The 26,186-nt window shown below is 40.5% G+C and overlaps 1 protein-coding gene across 4 annotated transcripts in view; it reads right to left on the bottom strand.

Annotated features, from left to right (window-relative positions):
* The window catches only part of COL14A1 (collagen type XIV alpha 1 chain), a 230,554-nt gene that overhangs the window by 74,213 nt on the left and 130,155 nt on the right, over nt 1–26,186 (bottom strand). For all 4 annotated transcript variants that reach the window (XM_069731833.1, XM_069731832.1, XM_069731835.1 and 1 more), the window contains 13 exons: nt 25,663–25,824; nt 21,655–21,806; nt 21,375–21,504; nt 18,719–18,864; nt 18,332–18,461; nt 17,873–18,012; nt 16,167–16,293; nt 14,306–14,445; nt 12,159–12,291; nt 10,109–10,156; nt 4,871–5,010; nt 2,778–2,907; nt 55–177 (listed from right to left, as the gene is read on the bottom strand). In XM_069731833.1, the coding sequence (XP_069587934.1) occupies nt 55–177; nt 2,778–2,907; nt 4,871–5,010; nt 10,109–10,156; nt 12,159–12,291; nt 14,306–14,445; nt 16,167–16,293; nt 17,873–18,012; nt 18,332–18,461; nt 18,719–18,864; nt 21,375–21,504; nt 21,655–21,806; nt 25,663–25,824 (1,701 nt within the window). The remainder of the gene's footprint in view (nt 1–54; nt 178–2,777; nt 2,908–4,870; nt 5,011–10,108; nt 10,157–12,158; nt 12,292–14,305; nt 14,446–16,166; nt 16,294–17,872; nt 18,013–18,331; nt 18,462–18,718; nt 18,865–21,374; nt 21,505–21,654; nt 21,807–25,662; nt 25,825–26,186) is intronic.

The following is a 26,186-nucleotide window of genomic DNA, read 5'->3' as shown; positions in this document are numbered from 1 at the left end:
TAGCGAATATCAAACCCGCTTTGGAGGTAAAATTCTTCCTTTTCGGATTCTTACCGCTCGTAGGCCTGTATATAATCCTGTAGCCCAATGTGGGGGAAGGTGGAGGATCCCATGTGATCCTCAGCTTGTCGTACCATTCATCGGAGACACGCAGATTCCGGGGAGCAGATAAGGGCACTGCAGAGACAAAGTATTCATCAGTGCGGCCCCCTGGGGCAACGGTATTTCCTTTAATACCCTCTGGACAATTTTCTCAACATGTCCTATCCTATCTCAAACTGCAAATTAATCTCGCTAATTGTCGTTCCCTATGTACACGTGAGCTAGAAACCTGTCGATCACCTGGGACAGCGCTGGGAAGAGCCGGCCAAAAAAGCAGGAACGGACTAGGCTCGTCTCGAACTATTGTCCCCAACCGGATCGTCTTGACTATACCTTCGGCATTTCAGAGAATAATATAACTGGCTGCCATTTATGCTTTCTGGAGTTTGGACCGCATGAATAAAATTATAAAGAGTGATCAAATCATAGATCAAAGCTTCTATTTGACCAGGCAAAGCTGAATAAAATGATATCTCGACATCTGCGTTCCGATGTCTTATTCCGGAGAAATCCACAATTTGTCTTAATATGTAAATGAGCTGTTAAGATCTATGGGCCGGACATAGATCTCCCTGAAAGTCCCGGCTCCTCCTTGATTTGGAGGTGGTGGCGGCCCTCTTCAGTTTTGAGCCCCTCTTCAGCTATAAAGGTTGCACCAATGGTATGTCCACCCCAGTACAGCAGAGCTGAGCTTTGTTTCATTACAAACACTTCTCTCAGCACTCCTCTCGGTTCTGATGTACTGCGCTTTCCCACACACTGGCTGCTGTGAGATTAAGTGTTAGTAATATAGAAAAACTCTTTAAAAATTCCCCAAAAAAGAGGGTTTCCCAAAGCACTTCCTCCTTGAAAAAAAACCAACATAAAAAAAATAATGTATGTGCACATGACATCTTTCTCAAGAGAGTGTACCCGCCATGTTTTTCAATAGGAAGACGTTTCAGAAAATGACCACAATTTTTTTTCTTTCCTGAAGTATCTTTTTTAGCATTCTTTATTTGTTTCCTGAGCGCTTTTTTTTGCCATTTTTTTTCTTTTGAGGATTTTTCTAGGCTTTTTGGGGGCATCTTTTTATTGACGTTTTCCAAATACTTTTTTAAAACTCTATTCAACAATGAAAAAAAGCAATTTCAAAACAAAATGCTGTCAAAATGCTCAAAAATATGTCTGAACCGGATGGTTTGGACAAACAGTTAAAACAAAGTTTAAAAAGTTTGGTTCCGGCACCAGAACAGTTCCTGGACCTGGACCCCACTCACATGAATGAGGGGCCCAAACATCCATTGTTTTCCACACTGTCATGCAAACACTGCCACTGGGGTAAGATCATTACCACCAGTCAGGGATCTGCGATTCCCACACTGTCAGATGACAGCATGAACCCGCAGCTGGGACCGGAGGTAAAAAGTTTACCTCCGATCATAGGTGTCGGCTGATGGGACTACTACTCCCATCAGTCTACGCCTATTGTCGCTGATAACCGTGAGAGCAGACGCCGGCTGATGGGAGTATTCATCAGCAGGCGTATACGCTATAAATAAATAATAGTAAAAAAAATGGGTTCCCCTTTATTTTTGGTAACCAGCCAGGCAAAACTGACAGCTGCAACCCTCAGCTGTCAGCTTTATCCTGACTGGTTATCAAAAATAGAGGGTACCCACACAGTTTTAAAATTTTTTAAATAAATAATAAAAAAACAGTGTGGGGTCCCCAAATTTTGACAACCAGGCAAGCTAAAGCAGACAGCTGTGCACTGTTATTTTCAGGCTGGTAAGGGGCCATGGATATTGATCGTCCCAGCCTAAAAATAGCAGCCCGCAGCCACCCAAGAAAAGGCGCATCTATTGGGAGTAGTACTCCCATCAACAGACGTTTGTGACCGGAGGTAATGATCTTACCGTCGATCAGAGCAGCCGGTGTTTCTTTCACTGTCATGCAGATGACAGCGGGAGAAACACCCGGTGTTTGGAGTGCCGAACCCGAACAGTAACACAGACTTCCTGGAGAAGACCCCGAACTTTACTGTTTGGGTTCGCCCATCTCTAGTCCGTACATCTTTTGGATGTATTTTGAGCCGTCTCATTGACTTGTATTGTTAAATCTGGAGAAAGGAAGACACCTGAAAAATGGACTTGTAGCTTCTTTCAACCGTTTGGCAACTTTGGAAACTTGAAGTAGTTAAAAAAAAAACGCTGAGAAAACTGTACACATGCACACCAAGTTATCTTTACAGGCAATGGCTTATGTTTGTTCTTTTGAGCATTTGGGAGCGCTTTGTCAGGCTGGAGTCGTAGTGAACTTTCCTTGAAGAAGATATCGTGTGCACACACCCGTAGGCAACTTTTCTGAAATGCAGCACTTGACAACAAGAACCGAGGTAGTGGACATAATAACTGATGTAGTCAGGATATTACTTAATCCTCAGGTGATCCATCGGACCTCCATCTTCTTCTACCGGCTATAAGGCTTTCCTCACTCCCGCTCTACATATCCGGGCCACGGATGCGCGCTAGGACTACACAGAATAAGGACGCTGTCATTTTCAGCTAAGGACCCCAGACAGGCCTGCCCTGCTACCTTCTCACTGATACCTTCCCATTGTCTTTGATAGACTGCATACATATATATGTATATATATTAGGCATAAAGTAATCATTCTATATACTACAGCATACATGTTTTCCCAGACGATGACATGGCTATCCCTTCTCCATTGAAATACACAGGGGTGACCGTGACTTTATATTCAGTGTCAGACAGCAAAGACGGCAGCACAACTTCATTTTCCCTTCCGGATACGACTTTCTGCGGAAGACGAGACATGAGGTTACAAATACAACAAACAGCATCGTATAGCATAAGGCACACTTATCGTATTGGATCTGCGTGGCTAAAGACGGGATTAAATGTTACTGATCCAAACTTCACGTATTTTTCGTCTTGTGTTTTAAACGTGAAAATGGACTAAATAATTGTAGGATTCCATCACCAATTTGGTTCTAGAGTTGGTGCGAATCATTTCACAAGACCACGTAGGAGGTCGCAGCAGTAATATGTGGCCGCCGGACGGTTGCCCGGAGAATTGCCTCTTACCGCCTGGCATCCATGGCTTCTCTTTTGATTATCCAGCATGGAGCAACATCCTCGTTTTGGCATGACGTTCGTTTGATCTTGCACCAGTTTGGCTAATCAAAAGAGGAGCCTTGGATGTTGGGGGGCAGGTGGCGGTCCTCTAAGCTCCAGTCTAGAGGCCACCGATAGCTGACGTAGCTGATGGGATGGGTTCCTGCGAATCAATTCGCACAAAAGCAACAAGAGTGTCTGGTGATCGGTTGATCGGTCAAGTAAAGACTGAAACTGCAAGTAACTGCACCTTTTCCCTACAGTGGCCACTATAGGGGAAATGAGGTATTACATGGTGACCATTATAATAAAAGGGCCTATGGGGGCTTTGTAATGTCTCACCACTATGGATGATAGAAGGAAGGTAATGAGTTAATGACACCCCCTTTATCGAGGTACACCCATATGAGTGGTCTACTTGGGACGAGATCAATAGGACAAACGCAATGATCGTTAATAATCCTTGTGTGCCATTGGTGATTATCATTATGTCTTAAGCCACTTTAGGCTACGTTCCCACCCAACGTCTTTATTGTGGGGGTTCTATAGTAATATCCGTTGTGCTACGTGCAAATGGTGACATCCACAACATCCACATCAACAATTTGGATACATAGAGGCAGATTCATCTGTTTTTATTCCTTTTTTTTTTGTCTCGTTTTGTGCATTTTTACTCTTTAATATTTGCACCATATTCATCTTTTTACTTGTGCATTTTTTAAAGTCATTTGTTTATTTGTTCATCTATTTTTTTTAGTTTGCCGTGGGCAGGATTTAGGTTTTCCAGATATTTTCATCTAATTCATTATTTTGCGTTTTTTTTTTTCTAAAAGTTGGAACATTTTTGCGCAAATTTGCTCCAGTCCTCCTCCTACTAGAGAGATTTTATGTATGTGAGAATTTATTTTCGTGTGCAAGTTTTAAACCCTTTTTGCAAAATATACGATTTTTTGCAACTAAAAAAAAGGAAAAAAGAAATACTAAACAAAAATTAAGATGATTTTTTATGCTTTGGGTAAAATTGGTGATATACGTGCACTATTTTGGGAAAAAGAATGTGCACAAAAACGACAATAAATACCGCAAGAGAAGAGAAGACAAAGAAATGCAAATGCCAGTAAACTGTTTTTCTTTTTTTTTTTTCTTGCAGTATTTATTGACTTTTTTTGCAACAAATTCTTCAAAACGACACCCATGGTTCATGAATTTGGTGCAAAATAAAGCAAACTTTTATTGGCATGTTCTGTAAAACGTCTGAAAATTTGAGAAAAAATTGTAGGCATACATAAAATCACTTCAGGGAGGGGCTGAAGTATTTCAGTGCAAAAAATGTAGTGACTTGTGTCCGAAAACAACTGGAAAATACACACTTTACCTACAATGATGAACATGAAAAAAAAAAAAAAAAAACAGGCAAACACATATAAAATAGACTTTGAAAAAGAGGCAGAGTAAAAACAGCTGTAGAGAGAAGCGTTATATCGGAAGATGCGCGGAATTTATCGACCCTTGAGTGAATTTTCAATAAATTTAGTGCCTATAAAAGCAATGCAGATGGCAGCCACATAAAAAAACGGATTTGATATATTCCTGTTATGATACATTTTCCTCATATTACTCTACATATTTTAATTGCACATCTTACCACTTCTTCCCGATCTCCATATGCCGTGACGTAGGATACCAGATATTGGCGAATATTGCCGTCTGTCATCAGCCATGACACGCGTAGGCTGGATGTGGTCTCATCGTCTACTAGAAGGTTTCTGATACCTAAACGGACCACTGTAAGGATAATAACGTATAACTATCTGTGTTGTGTAAGGTGAAAATCCTGGGCGCCAATGCAAAATCTCCAACAGGGTCCCCAACTATCAAGGGTCTTTGACAACACTGGCTTTTCCATATGGCCTAAAGGAACCATTTGGGCCCCCCTAGGCACCAGGGCTCAGTTAGGCAGGGGGTAGCCGGCTGTCAATCAGCATGAAAGCCGCCGCTCTGTTGATGTGACATCAGCGGGAGTCACTCAATGGTCAGTATGGGGTCATCGGTGACACAGACCAGCGCCGGGAACAGCAGGCAGGTAGTTGGCAACTACCTAAATAAGCTACAGTCATGGCCAAAAGTATTGACACCCCTGCAATTCTGTCAGATAATACTCATTTTCTTCCTGAAAATGATTGCAAACACAAATTCTTTGGTATTATTATCTTCATTTAATTTGTCTTAAATGAAAAAACACAAAAGAGAATAAAGCAAAAAGCAAAATATTGATCATTTCACACAAAACTCCAAAAATGGTCCAGACAAAAGTATTGGCACCCTCAGCCTAATACTTGATTGCACAACCTTTAGCCAAAATAACTGCGACCAACTGCATCTGGTAACCATCAATGAGTTTCTTACAATGCTCTGCTGGAATTTTAGACCATTCTTCTTTGGCAAACTGCTCCAGGTCCCTGATATTTGAAGGGGGCCTTCTCCAAACTGCCATTTTTAGATCTCTCCACAAGTGTTCTATAGGATTCAGGTCTGGACTCATTGCTGGCCACCTTAAAAGTCTCCAGTGCTTTCTCTCAAACCATTTTCTAGTGCTTTTTGAAGTGTGTTTTGGGTCATTGTCCTGCTGGAAGACCCACGACCTCTGAGGGAGACCCAGCTTTCTCACACTGGGTCCTGTTATGACCTGGTGGTTAGGAGCACCCGGAATGACCTGATAGTTAAAACTCACACAGGACAAGCTCTGGGATGTGGGAGCTCTGCTGACCGCAATCCCTAATCCTATCACACACACTAGAAATAGCCGTGGAGTGCTCCTGACGCTCCCTAGGCACCTCGTCACAGCCTAAGAGCTAGTTAGCCCTAGAGATAGAAAATAAAGCCTACCTTGCCTCAGAGAAATTCCCCAAAGGAAAAGGCAGCCCCCCACATATATTGACTGTGAGTAAAGATGAAAGTCCCAAACGCAGAAATGAAACAGGTTTCAGCAAAGGGAGGCCAGACTTACTAAATAGACAGAGGATAGGAAAGGTAGCTTTGCGATCAGCACAAAAAACTACAAAAGACCACGCAGAGTGTGCAAAAAAGACCTCCGCACCGACTAACGGTACAGAGATGCCACTCTGCATCCCAGAGCTTCCAGCTAGCAAGGCAAAATCATGATATCCAGCTGGACAAGAAAACAATGAACGAATTAGATACTATCAGGAACTTAGCTTCTGCTGGAGTAGACAGGTCACCAGAAAGATCCAAGAGCGAACTGAAGCAATGCAGAAACATTGACAGCTGGCATGGAGTAACGATCTAAGTGGAGTTAAATAGAGCAGCCAACCAAAGGATAAACCACATCACCTGTGTAAGGAACCTCAGAAGCAGCAGCTCCACTCACAGCCACCAGAGGGAGCCCACGGACAGAACTCACCGAAGTACCATTCACGACCACAGGAGGGAGCTCGACAACAGAATTCACAACAGGGTCCTACATTATGCTGCAAAATTTGTTGGTAGTCTTCAGACTTCATAATGCCATGCACACGGTCAAGCAGTCCAGTGCCAGAGGCAGCAAAGCAACCCCAAAACATCAGGGAATCTCCGCCATGTTTGACTGTAGGGACCGTGTTCTTTTCTTTGAATGCCTCTTTTTTTCTCCTGTAAACTCTATGTTGATGCCTTTGCCAAAAAAGCTCTACTTTTGTCTGATCTGACCAGAGAACATTCTTCCAAAACGTTTTAGGCCTTTTCAGGTAAGTTTTGGCAAACTCCAGCCTGGCTTTTTTATGTCTCTGGGTAAGAAGTGGGGTCTTCCTGGGTCTCCTACCATACAGTTCCTTTTCATTCAGACGCCGACGGATAGTATGGGCTGACACTGTACGCTCGGACTGCAGGGCAGCTTGAACTTGTTTGGATGTTAGTTGAGGTTCTTTATCCAACATCCGCACCATCTTGCGATGAAATCTCTTGTCATTTTTCTTTTCCGTCCACATCTAGGGAGGTTAGCCACAGTGCCATGGGCTTTAAACTTCTTGATGACACTGTGCACGGTAGACACCGGAACATTCAGGTCTTTGGAGATGGACTTGTAGCCTTGAGATTGCTCATGCTTCCTCACAATTAGGTTTCTCAAGTCCTCAGACAGTTCTTTGGTCTTCTTTCTTTTCCCCATGCTCAATGTGGTACACACAAGGACACAGGACAGAGGTTGAGCCAACTTTAATCCATGTCAACTGGCAGCAAGTGTGATTTAGTTATTGCCAACACCTGTTAGGTGCCACAGGTAAGTTACAGGTGCCGTTAATTACACTAATTAGAGAAGCATCACAGGATTTTTCGAACAGTGCCAATACTTTTGTCCACCCCCTTTTTATGTTTGATGTGGAATTCTATCCTATTTGGCTTTAGGACAATTCTTTTTGTGTTTTTTAATTTAAGACAAATTAAATGAAGATAATAATACCAAAGAATTTGTGTTTGCAATCATTTTCAGGAAGAAACTGAGTATTATCTGACAGAATTGCAGGGGTGTCAATACTTTTGGCCATGACTGTACCTGCCTGTTAGTTCTTAACGGCATAGCGAAAATATATTTAGTCATGGATAACCCATTTAAATAATATTAAAGCTTAGAATGCTAAATAAACAGATCAGGAACCCAGATCAACATATTACAGTGGCATGTAAAAGTTTGTGCACCCCTTGCCAAAATTACTGTTATTGTGAACAGTTAAGCAAGTTGAAGAGGAAATGATCTCTAAAACGCCTAAAGTTACAAATGACACATTTCCTTTGTATTTTAGGCAAACAAAAAAAAAATATTATTACTTTTTACATTTTAAAATTTACAGAAAGGAAGATGGGCTTATGCAAAAGTTTGGAGATTTGTGTGCTCAGATAATTTTGTCCAAGTTTTCAGACCTTAATTAGCCTGTTAAGGTTGTGGTTTGTTCACTATCATCGGTAGGAAAGACCGGGTGATGTACATTTTCCAGCTTTATACAATCCCAGCCTCCTCTAACCTTGTGCCAAAAAGAACAGCCATGGGTTCTTCTAAGCCACTGCCTAGCACTGTGAAAATGAAAATGATGGAGGCCTACAAAGCACGAGAAGGCTATAAGAAGTGTTTTCAAGTTGCCCTGTCCTCAGATTGAAATGTAATTATAATAATGTTTGGAAGACCAAGCAACATTTCAGTGAGAGCTGCTTGTAGTATTGCTAGAGAGGTAAATCAGAACTTGACTGCAAAAGACCTTCAGAAAGATTTAGCAGACTCTGGAGATGTGGTACATTGTTTTACTGTTCCAAGACACCTGCACAAATATGGCCTTCATGGAAGAGTCGTCAGAACAAAAACCTCTCCGGTGTCCTCACCATAAAATTCATCATCAGAAGAGTGCAAAATAACATCTAAACAAGCCAGATGTATTTTGTAAACAAGTCCTGTGGACCAATGAGGTTAAAATAGAACTCTTTGGCCACAATGATAAAAGGTATGTGTGGAGCAAAAAGGACACAGAATTTCAGGAAATGAACATCTCACCAACCGTTAAGCATGGGGGTGCATCAACAATGTTTTGGGGTTGTGCTGCAGTCAATGGCACAATTTCACGGGTAGAGGGAAGAACAGATTCAAATAAATTTCTACAAATTTTTGATGCAAACATAACACCATCTGTAAAAAGCTGATGTTGAACAGAGAATGGCTTCTACAAATGGAATGATCCTAAACACACGTCAAAATCCACAATGGACGACCTCAAAAGGTGCAAGCTGAAGCTTTTACAATGGCCCTCACAGTCCCCTGATCTGAATATCACTGACAATCTGTGACTTGGCCTCAAAACAGCAGAGGATGCAAGACGACCCGGGAATCTCACAGAACCAGGAGAATTTTCCAAAGAACAAAGAATGAAAAACCCTCAAACAAGAAATTAAAGACTCTTGTCTGGCTACAAAATGTGTGATAGCTGTGATACTTGCAAAAGGGGGCGCTACTAGGTACTAACCATGCAAAGTGCCCAAACTTTTGCATTGGACCATTTTCCTTTTTGTCATTTTTAACATTTAAAAGATGAAAAAAAAAAAAAAATATATATATATATATATATATATATATATATTTATTTTTTTGGCTAAAATACAAACAAAATGTGTCACCTTTAACTTTAGGCATTTTAGAGATCATTTCATGTTCACCATGCTTAACTGATCACAATAACAGTAATTTTTACCAGGGGTGCACAAACCTTTACATGCCACTGTATTGTACAATTCGGAAACATTGCCATTCACTGAAAGGTCTTGTTCACACGCTGCATTTTTTTTTCCATGAAATTTTATTTTTTCATATCTGCAGCATGTCAAATCTTTAAACATTTTTTGCAAATAAATGGGAAAACATTGCAAGCTAAAACTCATGCAAAAACTTGAGTATTTTGCGTAGATTTTTTTCGACCAACACTTTAATTTTGCTGCAGAAAAACCTGCTACAAATACTCAACATGTGCACATAACCAAATACAGAGTAAACGTTCAGGTCAGAAGATTTGCTCTGCTGTAGCTCCGTCTCTGCATTTGAGCGAGAATATTTCCATTCATTGACAGCAATCAGTGATTTTGAAATCCCAAAGTATATAAAAGAACTTTCCACTAATCGGTGATTCGGCTCTAGTTACATAAAACCTTATAAACGCTATACTACACCAATTACGGTATATAATGCTGCCGTCTGATATGCATTGGCCACATTGGCAGGGTATTGGCCTCCTATTTCACACATGGAGCCCCATCTACTCACATAGTGTGGAATTAACCTGTTCAGATTTCAGATTTCTTTTCCCAAGGATTAGCAAAAAAAAAGGGACAGTAATAATCAATAAATTCCACATACCTGGTGTTGTAGGTCTTGCAGTAGTTGGAGTAGTTGTAGTTCTCGTCACTGAAAGTAGAAGAAAATGTGATATTTATATACATCTTTATGTTAGGTATTAAACAAAAATATATATAAAAAAATCTTACATTTTATTATTTTAGCACTGTATTGGACTATTATATCTTTAATATGTGATCACTGTATGACACTGTCTTTAAGGAGGACCTGTCATTAGATCATAAGTGCCCAGTTTTTGCTCTTATTTTATTCCCGCTACTCCCCTGAGTATTCAGTTTTTGGTTTTTTTTTAAATCCGCCATACGGTTCTGAAGATATTGGCCTTTTTACTTAGTGCAAATTTTTACTGTTTTTTTCTAAAGGGGTGTGCCTCACTGTGGGTTTTTCTGGGGGCGTGTCTTAGTTACCCGTGCGCACCGCCCCCAGGGTGAAGACCATAAAAATTAGCGCTAATAAAAAGGCCTATATCACTTGAATCGTATGGTGGATTTAAAAAACAAAACAAAAAGCAAAATAGTCAGAGGATCAGAGGGAATAAAATAAGAGGAAAAAATGGCCACTTTTGATTTGGTTACAGGTTTAAATTAAAAAGTTCTCTGATTCTACAAAATTGATTTCCTATCCTCAGGAGAGGCCGCCACTATCGGATCTTTGGGGGATCCTGATACCTGGATCTTCACCGATCTGCTAAGAGAATAGATCACTCATTCTTAATGAAGTGCGTGTGGTTCTGCACCTGGTAAACCATGAAAGATGGCATGTTTTTTTAAGTCATTTTTCTTTTTTTTGTGTCTTCTAGCATTTGATGATTTTTTTGAGGAAACTTCTTCAAAATGCGTACGAGGTTCATAAATTTTGCACAAAATCAAAAAGGCTCTTTTGAGAGCAAAACGCAGCATATTCTTGTAAAATGAGAGAAAATTTGAGTAAAAAATATCAGGTGTACATAAAATCATTCCATTTGGGGGGGGGGGGGGAGTAACAATTAATGAAACAGCACAAAATATCTGTAAACATCAAACCCTAGCCACAGTAACAAACATAACATAAAAAGACAAATACATATAAAATAGATTTAGAAATAAGTGCAAATTAAAAGAACAAGGGGCAAATGAAAATCAGCCTAAAAAACACCAAAAAAATTAGACAAAAAAAGTAATAACAAATCAGGGAAGTCAATCAAATTATAAGTGGGGGTGCCAAGATTCAGACCCCCAACGATGTAGCACTGATGAACTATCATAAGGACAGTTCTTCTGTTTTCTAGGACCATGGTATCCTTTAAGGAGGACCTGTCACCAGGTCAAAAGTGGTCAATTTTTATTGTTATTTTAATCCTGCTATTACCCTGAGTATTCCGATGTTTGTTTTTTTTTAATCCGCCATACGGATCCAGAGATATTGGCCTCTTTATTTACTCATGTTCTTTTCCAAGGAGCACTACTCAAAAGGTAATAATGCAAGACACGCCCCCAGAGAATTCTGTGAGCCACGCCCCCTTCTTAAAGAACAGCTATAATAGGTCATAACTAAATGGCCCATATCTCTGGAACCGTATGGCGGATTTAAAAAATACAAAAAGTGGAATACTCGGGGGAGCAACTGGAATATTATAGAGCAAAATGTTTGCAGTCTTGATCTGGTGACACCTCCCTCTTAAAGGCAGCATGGTTAAATTATATAGGCACTATAAGGCACTTAGCACAGTATTATAGCATTATAATTTATGATTTCCATTATGCTTGTAGCCACCTTAGCTTAGTCGCTTTGACCTAAGATTTTCCTAACATTAGAAAATTTAATTTACCAGCAAATGACATTCCACAGACCTTTTTCTGGCCCTGACTACAAGAACAAGGAGCAAGGAAGTCACTAGGAATCTGTCCGCAGAATATGACACTCGGGGGAACCATGGGACTTTTTTGTCACCGACATCTACCCTACTCTTACATTTTGACTTCATTAACTTCCACTCATCATGAAGAACATTTTAGGCAATTTCTAATAAACAGAATTAAGATGTTTTGATTTACAGAAAAAGATTTCTTACGAGTTGTAGCCAAAGCCGATAGGGAATCACTTTCTGTTTCATCTGGAAATATTGCGGAAAGGGTGACTTCATATTCTGTGCTGTGAGTTAGACCATCCATGAGATAGGAGGAGATGTCTCCCTTTACAAGAGCCTATGGAAAGAGTTGATGAGAATGGATAAAACTTGCTTTTTATTGGTTAAAAATGTCAAAAGTTTTCATATTTTCTTTACTTAAAGGGGTTGTCCACATATGGGGATTTTTTTTATTGCTTGTGCAGCGCCCCAGAGTCCTGGTTGCTACAGTAATGTCGCTCTCCCACCAGGGGGAGTGATGTTACGTCTGATGGCACCGAAGGAGTCCACCCTGCCAGGTATCACAAGACCCACAGCACATTTCACACTCCAGTCCACCAGGGGGAGCTAAGGGTTCTATCTACTAGGCCACTCCTCACAAATGGGTAAAACTGGTGGGTTGGATAGGAAGTGAGGCAGAAGCTGGGAGCAGGAGGGAGAGAGAGGAAGGAGAAGGAGGGAGTTGAGAGAAGCCGACTGGGCTCGGCCCAGGAGACCCCTGTCAAGCAGACAGAGAAGGAAAGGACATTGAAGGCTCAGCAAGATAGAAGTACACGGAGCTGCGCTTGCACTACATTGCGGCAGCATCCCTAGAAAGGACACGAAGCGAAGTGTGTTCGTAGGGAGTGAGACACGAAGTCACGGCAAAGGAGTATAGAAAACCAGAAGGAGTTCTGTCCTGTGAGAGGCTGCCTCTTCCGGAGCACCGAGGGAGTAATAGACTCTATGCTTTACTTCAGAGACCGGCAGGGCAGTCAATTCCAAGTTGGCTGTCCGACCTAAGAACCTAAGCAGACAAGGTGGAGGGGCGACACTAGGGTCCCTATAAAATAGCCTCAGGCCACCACCGTCATACGGGTTTGTCCTATCCATCTGGGGGACAGAGAGAAGAGAAACATCTACAAAAGTTGTGAGGACCTCACCGAGTTGCTCAGCAGGGGGTACTACAACGCCCGAGCGCTAATAGGTAGGCTACTGACTTCCACCTGGATAAGGGGAACTCTGGAATTGTCATCAGACCGGTCGGACCCTGCCTACCCTGTGAACCTGCACTCTGGACTGCGGATGCAAAAGCCTTCAGTAAAGGTAAAGAGACTGCACCCACTGTGTCCTCGTTATTAACTGCGCCTCACATCATCACCATCTACACTACAGGGAAGCCCTGGGGATACACTTCACCTGTGGTAAGGTATACCATCTAGCTGCCATAACATCACCCCAGTGGACCCCTAAGCAGCGTCGGTCACCCTGACCGAATACCACAGGTGGCGTCACGAACACTTGACAAACTTACATCACCTTTCATTGGGCGCCCCTCATAGGGCCACGGTCCGGGTCGGGCCACCGTGACATCCTCGAGGAAGGAACTGAAGGACCCGGTACCAAGTACCCCATTGCCCTTACGTGGGGGCGCCGCAACTGCTTAAATGCATGTATTTTGGGCTAAAAATAATTTTTGCCATTGGGTTTCATTAAAAATGTGGCACTGTTTGGCTCTTACAGCCTCTTTGTTTCCGGCACATGTAATGATGTGATCTGTGGTTATAAATCTGCTGGGAGGAGCTTAAAGAGTCACAAACGTTCCCATTGGACAGTCAGAATGAGCTCATTGCCGGATTCTCAGTAAACTCATTCTAAAGTCTGCATATTAGACGGTGCATTACAAAGGCTGTAGAAGGCAAACGGTGCAAAAAATTTTATTAAACCCAATTACAAAAAATGAATTTTAGTAAAAAATACATGCATTTAAGTTAAAAAAAAGTCCCTACAAGATAGACAACCCCTTTAAAGGAAAAATAAAGTAAGAAAGCAAACACCAATTTGCCGCCAATAGGATATGAGCCATATACACCAGCCGATTTCAGGCCAGTTATGAGCTCAGATCAACTACATTCACAACTCCAGAGGAAAAGTGCTCAATGTCTACAGAAAGGAGGAGCAACCAGCCCCTTATACTATTAGATGTGAAAAAAAGGAGAAGAGATAGAGAGACCTCCAGGACATATATACCGGTACATATGATGTACATGGACTTAATGTTCTCTCGGAACAAATCACCAAAAATTATGTTACGGGGTAAAAAGGACATTTACCTCCTGAGTGGTACCACCAGTACGGGGCGTCCATGTCAGCCTGTACATGACGATATCTGGAGCGAATCGTGTCCAGTAAGCTCTGAAGCTGTGCGTGGTGATATCTCTCACATTGAGATCCCGAGGGGAAGGGACCGGCTCTGAGAGCAGAAATGTACAAGTCTTACAATGTTATATTGATGCATCAGCAGATTAGAAATGGAGAAGGGAGGACTGGAGGACCTTTCCTATCCTGAATTACACACATCTGTGTAATACTTAATTTCCCCTGTGGAGGTGCTGCAGGGAAACTGAACACTCAGGCTACATTCACCCAAATTTTTCTATGAATTTTTTTCTGCAGACAGATTTCAAAATTTTAAAAACTGATTTAGGGTATGATGCCTTACTTCCGACGTCGAAACCACTCTTCGCTGACAGTTATGCCGTCGTCTTCAGTGGCTGTTCTGCTGGCAGCATCTTTTCCCGATATATTCAACAATAAAAAGCGGATGGCTTCCAAACTAAGCCACCTGAAGAAAGTGTTAACCAATTCACAGCTTCTGAACCATGAAGGGGTTAAAATAAGTAACAAAAGGCTGAATATGTGCACAGCAATGCCGTTTTTACATTGCTGTGCATTATGTTTTGTTTTTTTTTCAGGTGGTTTTGATGCGGAATCCACGTTGTTATTTTGTTCTGAAAAGATTTTTAAAAACACCTGGTGGAAAAAAGACACTTGAAAACCTTTCAAGCACCATTCAAAAGAATGAACATATGCATGTCTATGGAATCTATGGAATAATGACATTCCTGGTTTTTAAGGTGGTTTGTGTGGCGGAATGTACCTAAAAAAGACGGGTATGTGCACATGGTGTCTTTATCATGCGAATGCCGTTTAGGATCCACCTGAAAAAGTGCCCAAAAAAATGAATGAACATAATGCGCAGCAATATAAAAAGGACATTGCTGTGCAGATCTTCAGTATTTTGTTACTTCTTTTATCTACTTCAGTGTCTATTCTTCAGGAGCCGCTCGCAATCTTAATTGAGATATTAAAGAAGATATTAGTTGTCGTGAGATTGACGGGAGAAGTGCGATGAACCCTCTGCAGGAAAAATTGGCACTGGCTTTTTCTTGAAGAATAGTCGCCTGGAAAAACTTGGTGGCTCTGCCTCAATCTACAAGGCATTGGCAGTTTCAGCTCCGAAAACTCAACAAAAAGACTCCGTTTGCTCATACCTGGAGAGTTTCTGCTCCAAAGCCTCAGAAAAAATAAAACTCAGTGTGAACACAGCCTTTTACAGTAAAACCCCCTTCAACTATACTGAACCCAATTTTAATTCCTGGCTACTGTACATACAGAGTCAACATTTTGAGTTTTTCAGGATTATTACCACCTCAACACTCCCTTTAATCAGACAGGCTTAGCGTTGTTTTATGACTTAAATGGGTTGTCTGCTTTTTATAATAGTTTTACTTTAGAAAAGGCCAAAAAAATAAATAAATGTCATTTATTAAAGCTGCCTCAGCAATCAACAGTAATCTGTAGGAGCCTATCAGAAAGTGTTACTTTTCCCTGCAGTTCCTCCACAGGCTGAATTAAGTATTACATGGGGAATCATGAAATCCATAAGCTAAGTAATTCAAAGTGGTACACTCTTTTTAGTCTTTCTTCAAAGGGATCCATCATAGGCAACATAAAAATGTGATTTCTAAACCCCTTGAACAACACTATTAAAGAGGATCAATTAGAAGGGATGTAGGCCCAATTTGGGCCAGATACCTATTCTCTATGGTCCAGGGGATGACTATTTTGTATGTTTACCCTTGGCCGACATACTCTGTGAGTCCAGGTCTAATCATCCTATTCTAGACTTACTTGTAGTAAAAGTGCCAGTGAGGGGCTCAGATTGGCCTTCGTCAAAAACAGAGAAGACAGCCACCGTGTACTCTGTCAGTGAGGATAACTTCTTTAAGTCGACGGTTGCAACTTTCCCGACTTCCACCTGTCAAATAAATGGATTGATATGATCTATTACCCAAGAAAGTCTACACATCGTCATTAACAGTCTACACAATGTCAATACCTGGCGTACAACCCAACAAGACGGAAGGGCCCTCTGACAGCAGAAAGTTTGGACGGGTAAGGAGGGACTAGTGAAGAGAATAGATAGAAAATTGAAGACCAGGAAGACAAATGGTTAGTAAAACACTCAAAAGGTAGACGAGCATATAAAAAAAAACGAGAAACAAAGGCCCTGATTTATCATTCACGTTTTTTTTAAAGTTAGTTTTCTTTTTTTATCTTGTGGTATTCACCGATTCATTAAAATTGTGCAAGCGTTTCATGACTTTTGCGCAAAGTAACAATTCACTTTTTTTTCCAATCATTTTATTTTTTTTTTAAAAAGTGTTATATATTTTGCAAAATGATGCAAAAACATGACTTGACATGCATAAAATCACTCCAGGAGCTGGGAGACTGGAGTACAGATGCGCTAAAATTTTGCCAAATTTGAAAAAGTCGCAAGTGAAAACATTTGGAAATCCCAAACTCTGCTCACATTAGCGAACAGAAGACAGAATAGGCGAACACATATAAAAATAGACTTTAAGAAAGGCGCAAACTGCGAAAAGAATTAATCGAAAAATGAAAAACAGGTGAAAAATACCAAAAACAAGACAGAAAACAGGCGCAAATGCAATAATAAATCTGGACCAAAGAGAATTGTGATAAGATTCGGGAAGATCTCTAAGGTAACCAATGAGAGTTGGAGAAAATGTTAGCATCAGTCTGATTGGCTGTAGAGAGTAAGGTCGCGTTCAGTCATCCGTTTTTCACATGTGTTTTATCCATGGTTTCACACCCATCGTAGTCTATGGGGTTATTCACATGTCCGTGTTTTTAGCGGATCTGAGGCATTAATCAAAGTTGGCGAAAGGAATAATCAGCATGCAGTTGCCATCCATGGGTCATCCGAGTCCGGTCTGTTTATTACGGTTTCACTCCTTCCTGGTATGTGATGTAATTTTGCAGAAAACCAAATGTAGTCAACTGACAATTGTAATGGTCATGAGATCTGATATGTAAAATAATTATTGATTTGGCCCGCTTGGAAAAGTAACAAACACAAGAATGATGACATTCATCAGTAAAAGACAGAGGGACAACCTAATTCTGGAGGAACATTGGTATATGTTGAAGTATGAGAGGAGGCGGTGAAGCGTTAATAACTGTTAGGGCAAGATAGAAGACCTAGGAGCCAAAAAACATAGACTATTCCGTGTAATCATGCACTAAATTTATCAACCAGAATGAACCATCTGGTGAATTTTAAGACTGTCTCGTCTAAGTTTCATCCCGATGGCTTGATACTATCAAGATAATAGAGGAGAAGACCCTGGTGGACCTATCAAGGCTTGCACAAGATCGTTCTTCCTATAGAGTGTTCATCCATCAAGTCACCATGTCTTGAGATCGAGCTGAAGGCCGTTAATAATAATATAGTCTAAGTTCACACTTTTTAAGACCCTGTAAACTGCCCCATTTTTTTTCATATATTTCGAGGTTAAAAATTTACTCACATCATTGATGTCAGCTCCCCCGGTCTTCACATACATGATACGATATCCATTTACATTCTTATGAGAGTGGTCCCAAGAGACCGTGGCAGTGCTGTGCCCAATATTAGAAAAGCGGAGGTTTCTAGGTGGGGTCAGTGGTACTGTGGAAACATAAAACATTGAGTATGATCCATCTACCTTCTCTCTTGTCCTAGTATTCTGAGACAGGCCCTCATTTTTGAGATATGCATGGGTCCCAGAAGTGGGTTCCACATCAATCAGACATTTGTGCATCCTGTAAATAGGCTATAAACATCTGATATGCGATAAATAGATCCATGAAAAAAAAAAATATTGGCATTTTATACAATTTTCTTATCAATTTTTAAAAATGTACCGTACTTTAAACATGGCAGATTTGCCACTTTATATAGGGACCAGCTTCTTTTACCCCTTTAGTTCTGCATATATACTTCTTACATGTGGTTTCTTGTCCGGTGAGTGGATCGCTGGCTTCTTCTCCAAACATAGCGTAGACTGTGACTGTGTATTCGGTACTGGGAGTCAATCCATCCAACTCAACATCGGTCACTGAACTAGAAACTTTCATCTGGAATAAGTAAAGTGGTTATTATCACCAACAGCTTTGGATACTCTCCAACACTGTCATTCCAGAGAATGCAGATGATGGCAGAAACTGAGATGCATGGTGTGGTACGCCACTATTTTCAGCCCTTGGCAGTCCTGTCCTGCACTTTGCCCAGTAAACTATTGGAGTACGTGGCCGTGCAGAACAAATGGATTGTCTACATAATGAGCAGTGCCTATTAACCATCGGAAATATTTAGTTGTGCCATTTCAATTTACCTCTTTTTCATCTGCAGTCAATCCTTCTGTGAGAGGAGCGTAGAGGATCATATACCCAGTAGCACCTGCAACACCAACCCATTTTGCCCTCATACTTCGGTGAGTGACGTCGTACAGTTCAAGATCAGATGCCATGGGCAATGCCACTGAAAAGGAAAAATGTAGAGCAACAATACAGATTTTAACATCAATGGAACTAGAAATAATACGTTGCACAGTTTTTTTCTGACCGATTTTGACATATCTGGACCCGAGAGATTCAATCTGAATAGTTCATATAAGGTCTCTAATAAGGCAGCTTTTATTGGGCATCTGACAGTAAGATCATCCCTCCTAAGCCGTCTATATGGACATGTAAGTCACATAAAGATGAATAAAATGATACCTTGATATCTGTGATATGAGGTCTTATTCTAGAGAAATCCATATTTTTCTTAATATGCAAATGAGCTGTTAAGATCTATGGGCAGGACATAGATGTCCTTGAGATCCTGCCTCCAGAGTGTCTTTTAAATTAAAGGGGGCGTCACCAGTGTGAGAAATGTAGATCAGGATCAAAATCTCTCCTCGAAATAACAATCCACTTTTCCTTTTCCACTTACGAATTTCACCTTCATCAATTTTTTTATTAATATTATTTTTATTTGTTAGTTTTTTTGTTTTTTTTTCTCTTTTCTTTCTATGTTTCAATATTCTATATCGTGTTCGTATTACTCCACTAGTATCCTCCCATTCTTCATTTACTTAGACAAAGTCCTGCCCCCACAACGCACCCCATCTTCTTGCAGAGAGACAAATATCTACCCCCACTTCTTGTAGAGAGACAAAAACCGACCCCCACTTCTTGTGGAGAGACAAAGACCCATCCTTACTTCTTGTACAGAAACAAAGACCCACCCTCACTTCTTGTAGAGAAACAAAGCTCTTCTGCTACTTCTTGTAGAGAGACAATGACCCATCCTTACTTATTGTAGAGAGACAAAGACCCACCATTACTTCTTGTAGAGAGACAAAGATCCACCCTCACTTCTTGTAGAGAGACAAAGATCCACCCTTACTTCTTGTAGAGAGACAAAGATCCACCCTTACTTCTTGTAGAGAGACAAAGACCCACCCTTACTTCTTGTAGAGAGACAAAGAACCACCCTTACTTCTTGTAGAGAGACAAAGATCCACCCTTACTTCTTGTAGAGAGACAAAGACCCACCCTTACTTCTTGTAGAGAGACAAAGAACCACCCTTACTTCTTGTAGAGAGACAAAGATCCACCCTTACTTCTTGTAGAGAGACAAAGATCCACCATTACTTCTTGTAGAGAGACAAAGATCCACCATTACTTCTTGTAGAGAGACAAAGATCCACCATTACTTCTTGTAGAGAGACAAAGACCCACCCTTACTTCTTGTAGAGAGACAAAGACCCACCCTTACTTCTTGTAGAGAGACAAAGAACCACCCTTACTTCTTGTAGAGAGACAAAGATCCACCCTTACTTCTTGTAGAGAAACAAAGCTCTTCTGCCACTTCTTGTAGAGAGACAATGACCCATCCTTACTTATTGTAGAGAGACAAAGACCCACCATTACTTCTTGTAGAGAGACAAAGATCCACCCTCACTTCTTGTAGAGAGACAAAGATCCACCCTTACTTCTTGTAGAGAGACAAAGATCCACCATTACTTCTTGTAGAGAGACAAAGATCCACCCTTACTTCTTGTAGAGAGACAAAGACCCACCCTTACTTCTTGTAGAGAGACAAAGACCCACCCTTACTTCTTGTAGAGAGACAAAGATCCACCCTTACTTCTTGTAGAGAGACAAAGACCCACCCTTACTTCTTGTAGAGAGACAAAGACCCACCCTTACTTCTTGTAGAGAGACAAAGACCCACCCTTACTTCTTGTAGAGACAAAGACCCACCCTTACTTCTTGTAGAGAGGCAAAGATCCACCATTACTTCTTGTAGAGAGGCAAAGATCCACCATTACTTTTGTAGAAAAACAAAGACCCACCCTTACTTCTTGTAGAGAGACAAAGACCACCTTACCTCTTGTAGAGAGACAAAGACCCACCCTTACTTCTTGTAGAGAGACAAAGACCCACCCATACTTCTTGTAGAGAGACAAAGATCCACCCTTACTTCTTGTAGAGAGGCAAAGATCCACCATTACTTCTTGTAGAGAGGCAAAGATCCACCATTACTTTTGTAGAAAAACAAAGACCCACCCTTACTTCTTGTAGAAAGACAAACCTCTTCCATCACTTCTTGTAGAGAGACAAATACCACCCCCCACTACATGTAGTGACCGGCAATTTTGGGTGATTTATAAGGGGCAAGAAACATGACCTAGAGATCACTTTATTTGCAAATCTGTTGATCACATTATCTATCACATGAGGTCACGTTGAGGAACCATTTACAGTAACTGAATGACATTTAGTACGGCTTTACTATCATTCTTACTGGATTTTTATGGGTCCTGCCGTTGCTTTTTGTAAATCACTTGATAACCCTATTTACAATAGTTGAAACACATTAAGCCAATATCTTACTTCTCTAAATGTGTGATTTACTGGATTATTTCCGGCTTATCTGGATCCTCCATCACAGTACTGAATAACATTTCTTTTGTAGGCATAAGGATAGAAGTTACTCACATGTGGTTTCAGCACCGCGCAGTCCTTCCGCAGTGCTCCTCGAGTACACAGCAAACACGGCTATTTGATATTCTGTCAGAGACATCAAGTTCTTGAGCACAGTGGTGGACACACTGCCATCTACTATAACCTGAGAAGCCAATAAGACATGAGTCTATAATATAGGCAAGAACCAACTGACTGTACGTATCAGAGATGACCACACAGTCACATTTTGGTGACTAAACCAGTCCATATTAATAAGTAAAAATATCTCAGTGCCTCAGTTGGTAGTGCTCACCTCTTCTGGCTGTCCTCCCTTGGTTGGATAATATACCACACGGTATTTTTCAACTTTTCCTGGTGCGTGACTCCAACTAACACGGAAACTTCTTGCCGTTACTTCTGACGTTACTAACTCAGATGGAGATCCAATCTCCTCAACTATGTCCGCTAGAAACAGAAAAAATTATTGACAATCTCAGTAACCATTTTCTGCAGCTAGACATATTTATTATTTATACTGTTTTATCCATTATGTCTGCTGAGAAATTTCTGAATTTTTGGCTATAGTGTAGCCGATAATGGAAAACATCGAAAACATGACCAAAAAAACCTATGGCCCACTATATATTTTTATTGAGCTTCGGCTGTCAGCCATGCTTACATCAGAAATCTTTCAGTTGTTTTCTTCTGCCGAGTTGTCCAAATTCTACTCAGCTATTTCTATGTTACATCTAGGAGAACATCTGGCAATGAAAAGTTATAGCCATCCAGGAGGTGAAGGAGGTATCGGGATTATTGAGATTTCCAAGACTACAAGAAGTTTTTCCACCTCGCTTGGTTATTACCCATTACAGCTTTGAGGATTGCGCCTTGGTACAGCTTCTGCATTGGACCATCCAAACAACTTAAAGCTACACCTCTTGTCTCACTTTGGTCGAACCAGGCATCATATGATCCACTTACAGTACCTGGCTATATAGTATGTTGGTTTACTTTTTCCATCATTCAATGGTAGTGTCTCTTTCTCCCTCTGTACACCATGGTGAGTTTTGTAGAGGGACTGGCAGAGATATCAAGTGGCACAAGTGTATAGCACATAGCCAACTATGGAGAAAAGTGGACTATTTAATGTGACTACAAATAGGAGTCATTGGTAGTTTTAAGTGTATTTACCCTACGATGGACATGACCATCGTTTGGTACTGCATACCTCAATCGCCCTGACCCAACTTGACGTATGGCATGACTTTTGCTCCTGAAATCCCATATTCTATCTTTCCCTTTTTTATTTTTACTTTTTCCATTGCTCATAGAAACCCAAACTATCCCTAAATGGTTTGGTTCCACTTCTAAAACACTGGATCAGCCACGGGAACCTAAATATCTCAACAGCTACATCAAGCCTAGCCAATGTCTTGGAAAAGAGAGGTTCTAAGAGTGAAATTGTACCATCTGCTTAATTCCATTGCAAGTAAAGGAATCAGATAATTACGATGGGCCAAGACCAGATGGATGGATTTTGGTATTGAGATTAACCCACACAGGTAATATGAGTGTAATTCCGTCACTCTATGTGGCCATCTCTTGCCCAATTTCTCGCTGGGTCTTGCCTGGTCTGGAATGAATATATTTATAGAAGCAGAACTTCTATAATAATTTTTCAGCCTCAGTAGTTATTGACTTTATTCCTAAACTGTAGCCCGGGGAAGGAATAATCCTGAGATGTGAAAAACAATAGCAAGGTCTTAAAAACCGACAAACTAATGAGTCATCACCTTAGATAATGTTGATTCGTTGTCATGAATGGATTTGCTGGCAATGCAGTCAAATAGAAGAGATGACTATCCTTGTCACATTATATCCACCCAACAAACAGGGCTATGAAGAGCCAGCTGATGGCCCGGGGAGGAATAACATGCACATACAGACACTCACTTGTCTTTCAACTCAGGACACTTCTTAACTCTAATCCCAGTTGATCATTCATAATCAGGAGTATTTCTTTAAGGGGGTTTTCCGAGTTTATTTTTTATAGGGCATCAATCATGCCAATGCCAAGGGTACAAGTTTGCTGAGTGCGATTTTTGGCTTAAGTGGCCATATGCTGTAGACGTGATGATACCTCATGTCATCAGTTGTAGAGAAGAGCAGTTGCAGAGAGGCAGTACTGAATCAGCAAGGGATATGGTAAGGCTGATTTGTTATTTTTAGGTAGAGGATGCCTGTTCCCTAAAAAAAAAAAAACCTTAAAGGGGTGGTCCAAAACTAATAATGATTTTCATCCTAAATGTCTATTTATTTTAATAATATAATAGTGTTTCTAATATGGTTCAGTTAAAAAGTCCCTACCATTACCCCTCTAATCTAACTGCTTCCTGTTTCTTGATGCTTCGCTTGAGAAACCCCAGTACATGTTGGACATGTTGGAATACTTATATGGGACGTGATCATATATATATATATATATATATCAAAATGTAAAATGGGCCAACGCAAACGTTTGGCCACCCTTGGAGATTTGTGTGCTCAGATAACTTTGTCCAAGGTTTCAAACCTTAATTAGCTTGTTAGGGTTATAACTTGTTCAATATTATTGTTAGGAAAGGCCAGGTGATGCAAATTTCCCAGCTTTATAAAAACCCAACCTCCTCTAACCTTGTGCCAAAAAAACAGCAGCCATGGGTTCTTCTAAGCAGCTGCCTGCCACTCTGAAAATGATGGAGGCCCTCAAAGCAGGAGAATGCTATAAGAAGATAGCAAAGCTTTTTCAAGTTGTTCTTTCCTGAGTTCAAAATGAAATTAAGAAATGACAGGAACAGTGGAGGTCAAGTTAAAGTCTGGAAGACATAGCAACATATCAGCAAGAGCTGCCCGTAGGATTACTAGAGAGGCAAATCAGAACCCTCCCTTGACAGCTAAAGGCATTCAGAAACATTTAGCAGAATCTAGAGTTATAGTACATTGTTCCACTGTTCAGAGACACCTGCACAAATATGGCCTTCATGGAAGAGTCATCAGAAGAAAACCTCTGATACGTCCTCACCATAAAATTCACCGTCAGACGAATGCTAAATAATATCTAAACAAGTCAGATGCATTTTGGAAACAAGTCCTGTGGACCGATGAGGTTAAAATATAACTATTTGGCCACAATGATCAAAACGTATGTGTGGAGAAAAAAGGAAACAAAATTTCTATTCAATAATATCTTGCCACCCATTAAGAATGGTGGAGGATTAATCATGCTTTGAGGTTGTGTTGCAGCCAATGGCACGGGGAACATTTCACAAGTAGAGGGAAGAATGGATTAATTGAAATTTCAACATTCTTGATGCAAACATAACACCATCTGTAAAAAAGCTGAAGTTGAAAAAAGGATGGCTTCTATAAATGGAAAAAGATCCTAAACACACGTCAAAATCCACAATAGACGACCTCAAAAGGTGCAAGCTGAATGTTTTACAATGGCCCTCACAGTCCCCTGATCTGAACATCATTGAAAATCTGTGGCTAGACCTCAAAATAGGAGAGGATGCAAGACAACCAAGGAATCTCACAGAACTGACATTTTTTCCCAAGGATGAATAAATAGAAATCCCTCAAACAAGACATGAAAGACTCTTGGCTGGCTACAAAAAGTGTTTACAAGCTGTGATACATTTAAATGGGCGTGCTGCTAGGTACTAACCATGCAGGGTGACCAAACCTTTGCATTGATCCATTTTCCTTTTTGTAATTTTTAAAATGTAAAAGATGGAAATATATGTATATTTTTTGGCCTAAAATACAAAGGAAATGTGTCATCTTTAACATTAGCCCTTTTAGAGATAAATTCATCTTTAACTTGCTTACCTGTTCACAACAACAGTAATTTTGAACAGGGGTGCCCAAACTTTTTCATGCCACTGTATATTTGGTGGACATAGTACTTTATTGAAAACACAAGTTGGTGTGCAGTGACAATGTAGGAGACAGGTGATCACACATAGTGAATGAAAACAATGAGAAGATAAAACATATGAAAAGTCAGGGGGTGATGGAGTTATTTAGCGAAACGCGCATTGTTTTCTTGTAATTAAAATAGACATTTAGGATGACAATCAGGATTAGTTTCAGACCATCCTTTATAAAAACCTCTATGATGTTAGGGTCTCAGTGCAAAATATGTGGAAGGATCATTGCCATTCTTAATACTGGTGTCCTTCTATGGGGCGGATGGGCCTCTGTGTCCGTTGCTGGGAATGGAAAGATGAAAATAGTAGCCTTGGTAGAGAGGAATAAATCTACGGCGATCCTCACTTACCTTTAATAGTGATGTCTATGTCCTCCACTCTCTCGCACACGGTTTTAGTAAGCGACTCAACAATAGAGTTCATGATGTTGAAGTCGGCCACATTGTACACGTGGTCACTGTCCGGCTCGGAGGCAATCTCGTTCAGTTCATTAACATCAGCGTTTTTCACACCTTTAATGTGTTTGGGGCAGAAAAAATTGAAAAACAAGATATTAAACTAAGATTATCTATCTATTATCTATCATGTATCTATCTATCTATTATCTATCTAATAATCTTTAATAAATAATCTTTATTTTTATATAGCGCTAACATATTCCGCAGCGCTTTACAGTTTGCACACATTATCATCGCTGTCCCCGTTGGGGCTCACAATCTAAATTCCCTATCAGTATGTCTTCTACATCTATCTATCTATCTATCTATCTATTTTCTATTTATCTATCTATCTATTATCTATCTATCTATCTATCTATCTATCTATCTATCTATCAATCTATCATCTCAGGGGCGGACACAGACAGCTTGGGGCC

This window comes from Ranitomeya imitator, chromosome 6, assembly GCF_032444005.1.
Source record: "Ranitomeya imitator isolate aRanImi1 chromosome 6, aRanImi1.pri, whole genome shotgun sequence".
In the NCBI taxonomy this organism is placed as follows: domain Eukaryota; kingdom Metazoa; phylum Chordata; class Amphibia; order Anura; family Dendrobatidae; genus Ranitomeya; species Ranitomeya imitator.
This window is presented reverse-complemented; position numbering and strand designations above follow the sequence as displayed.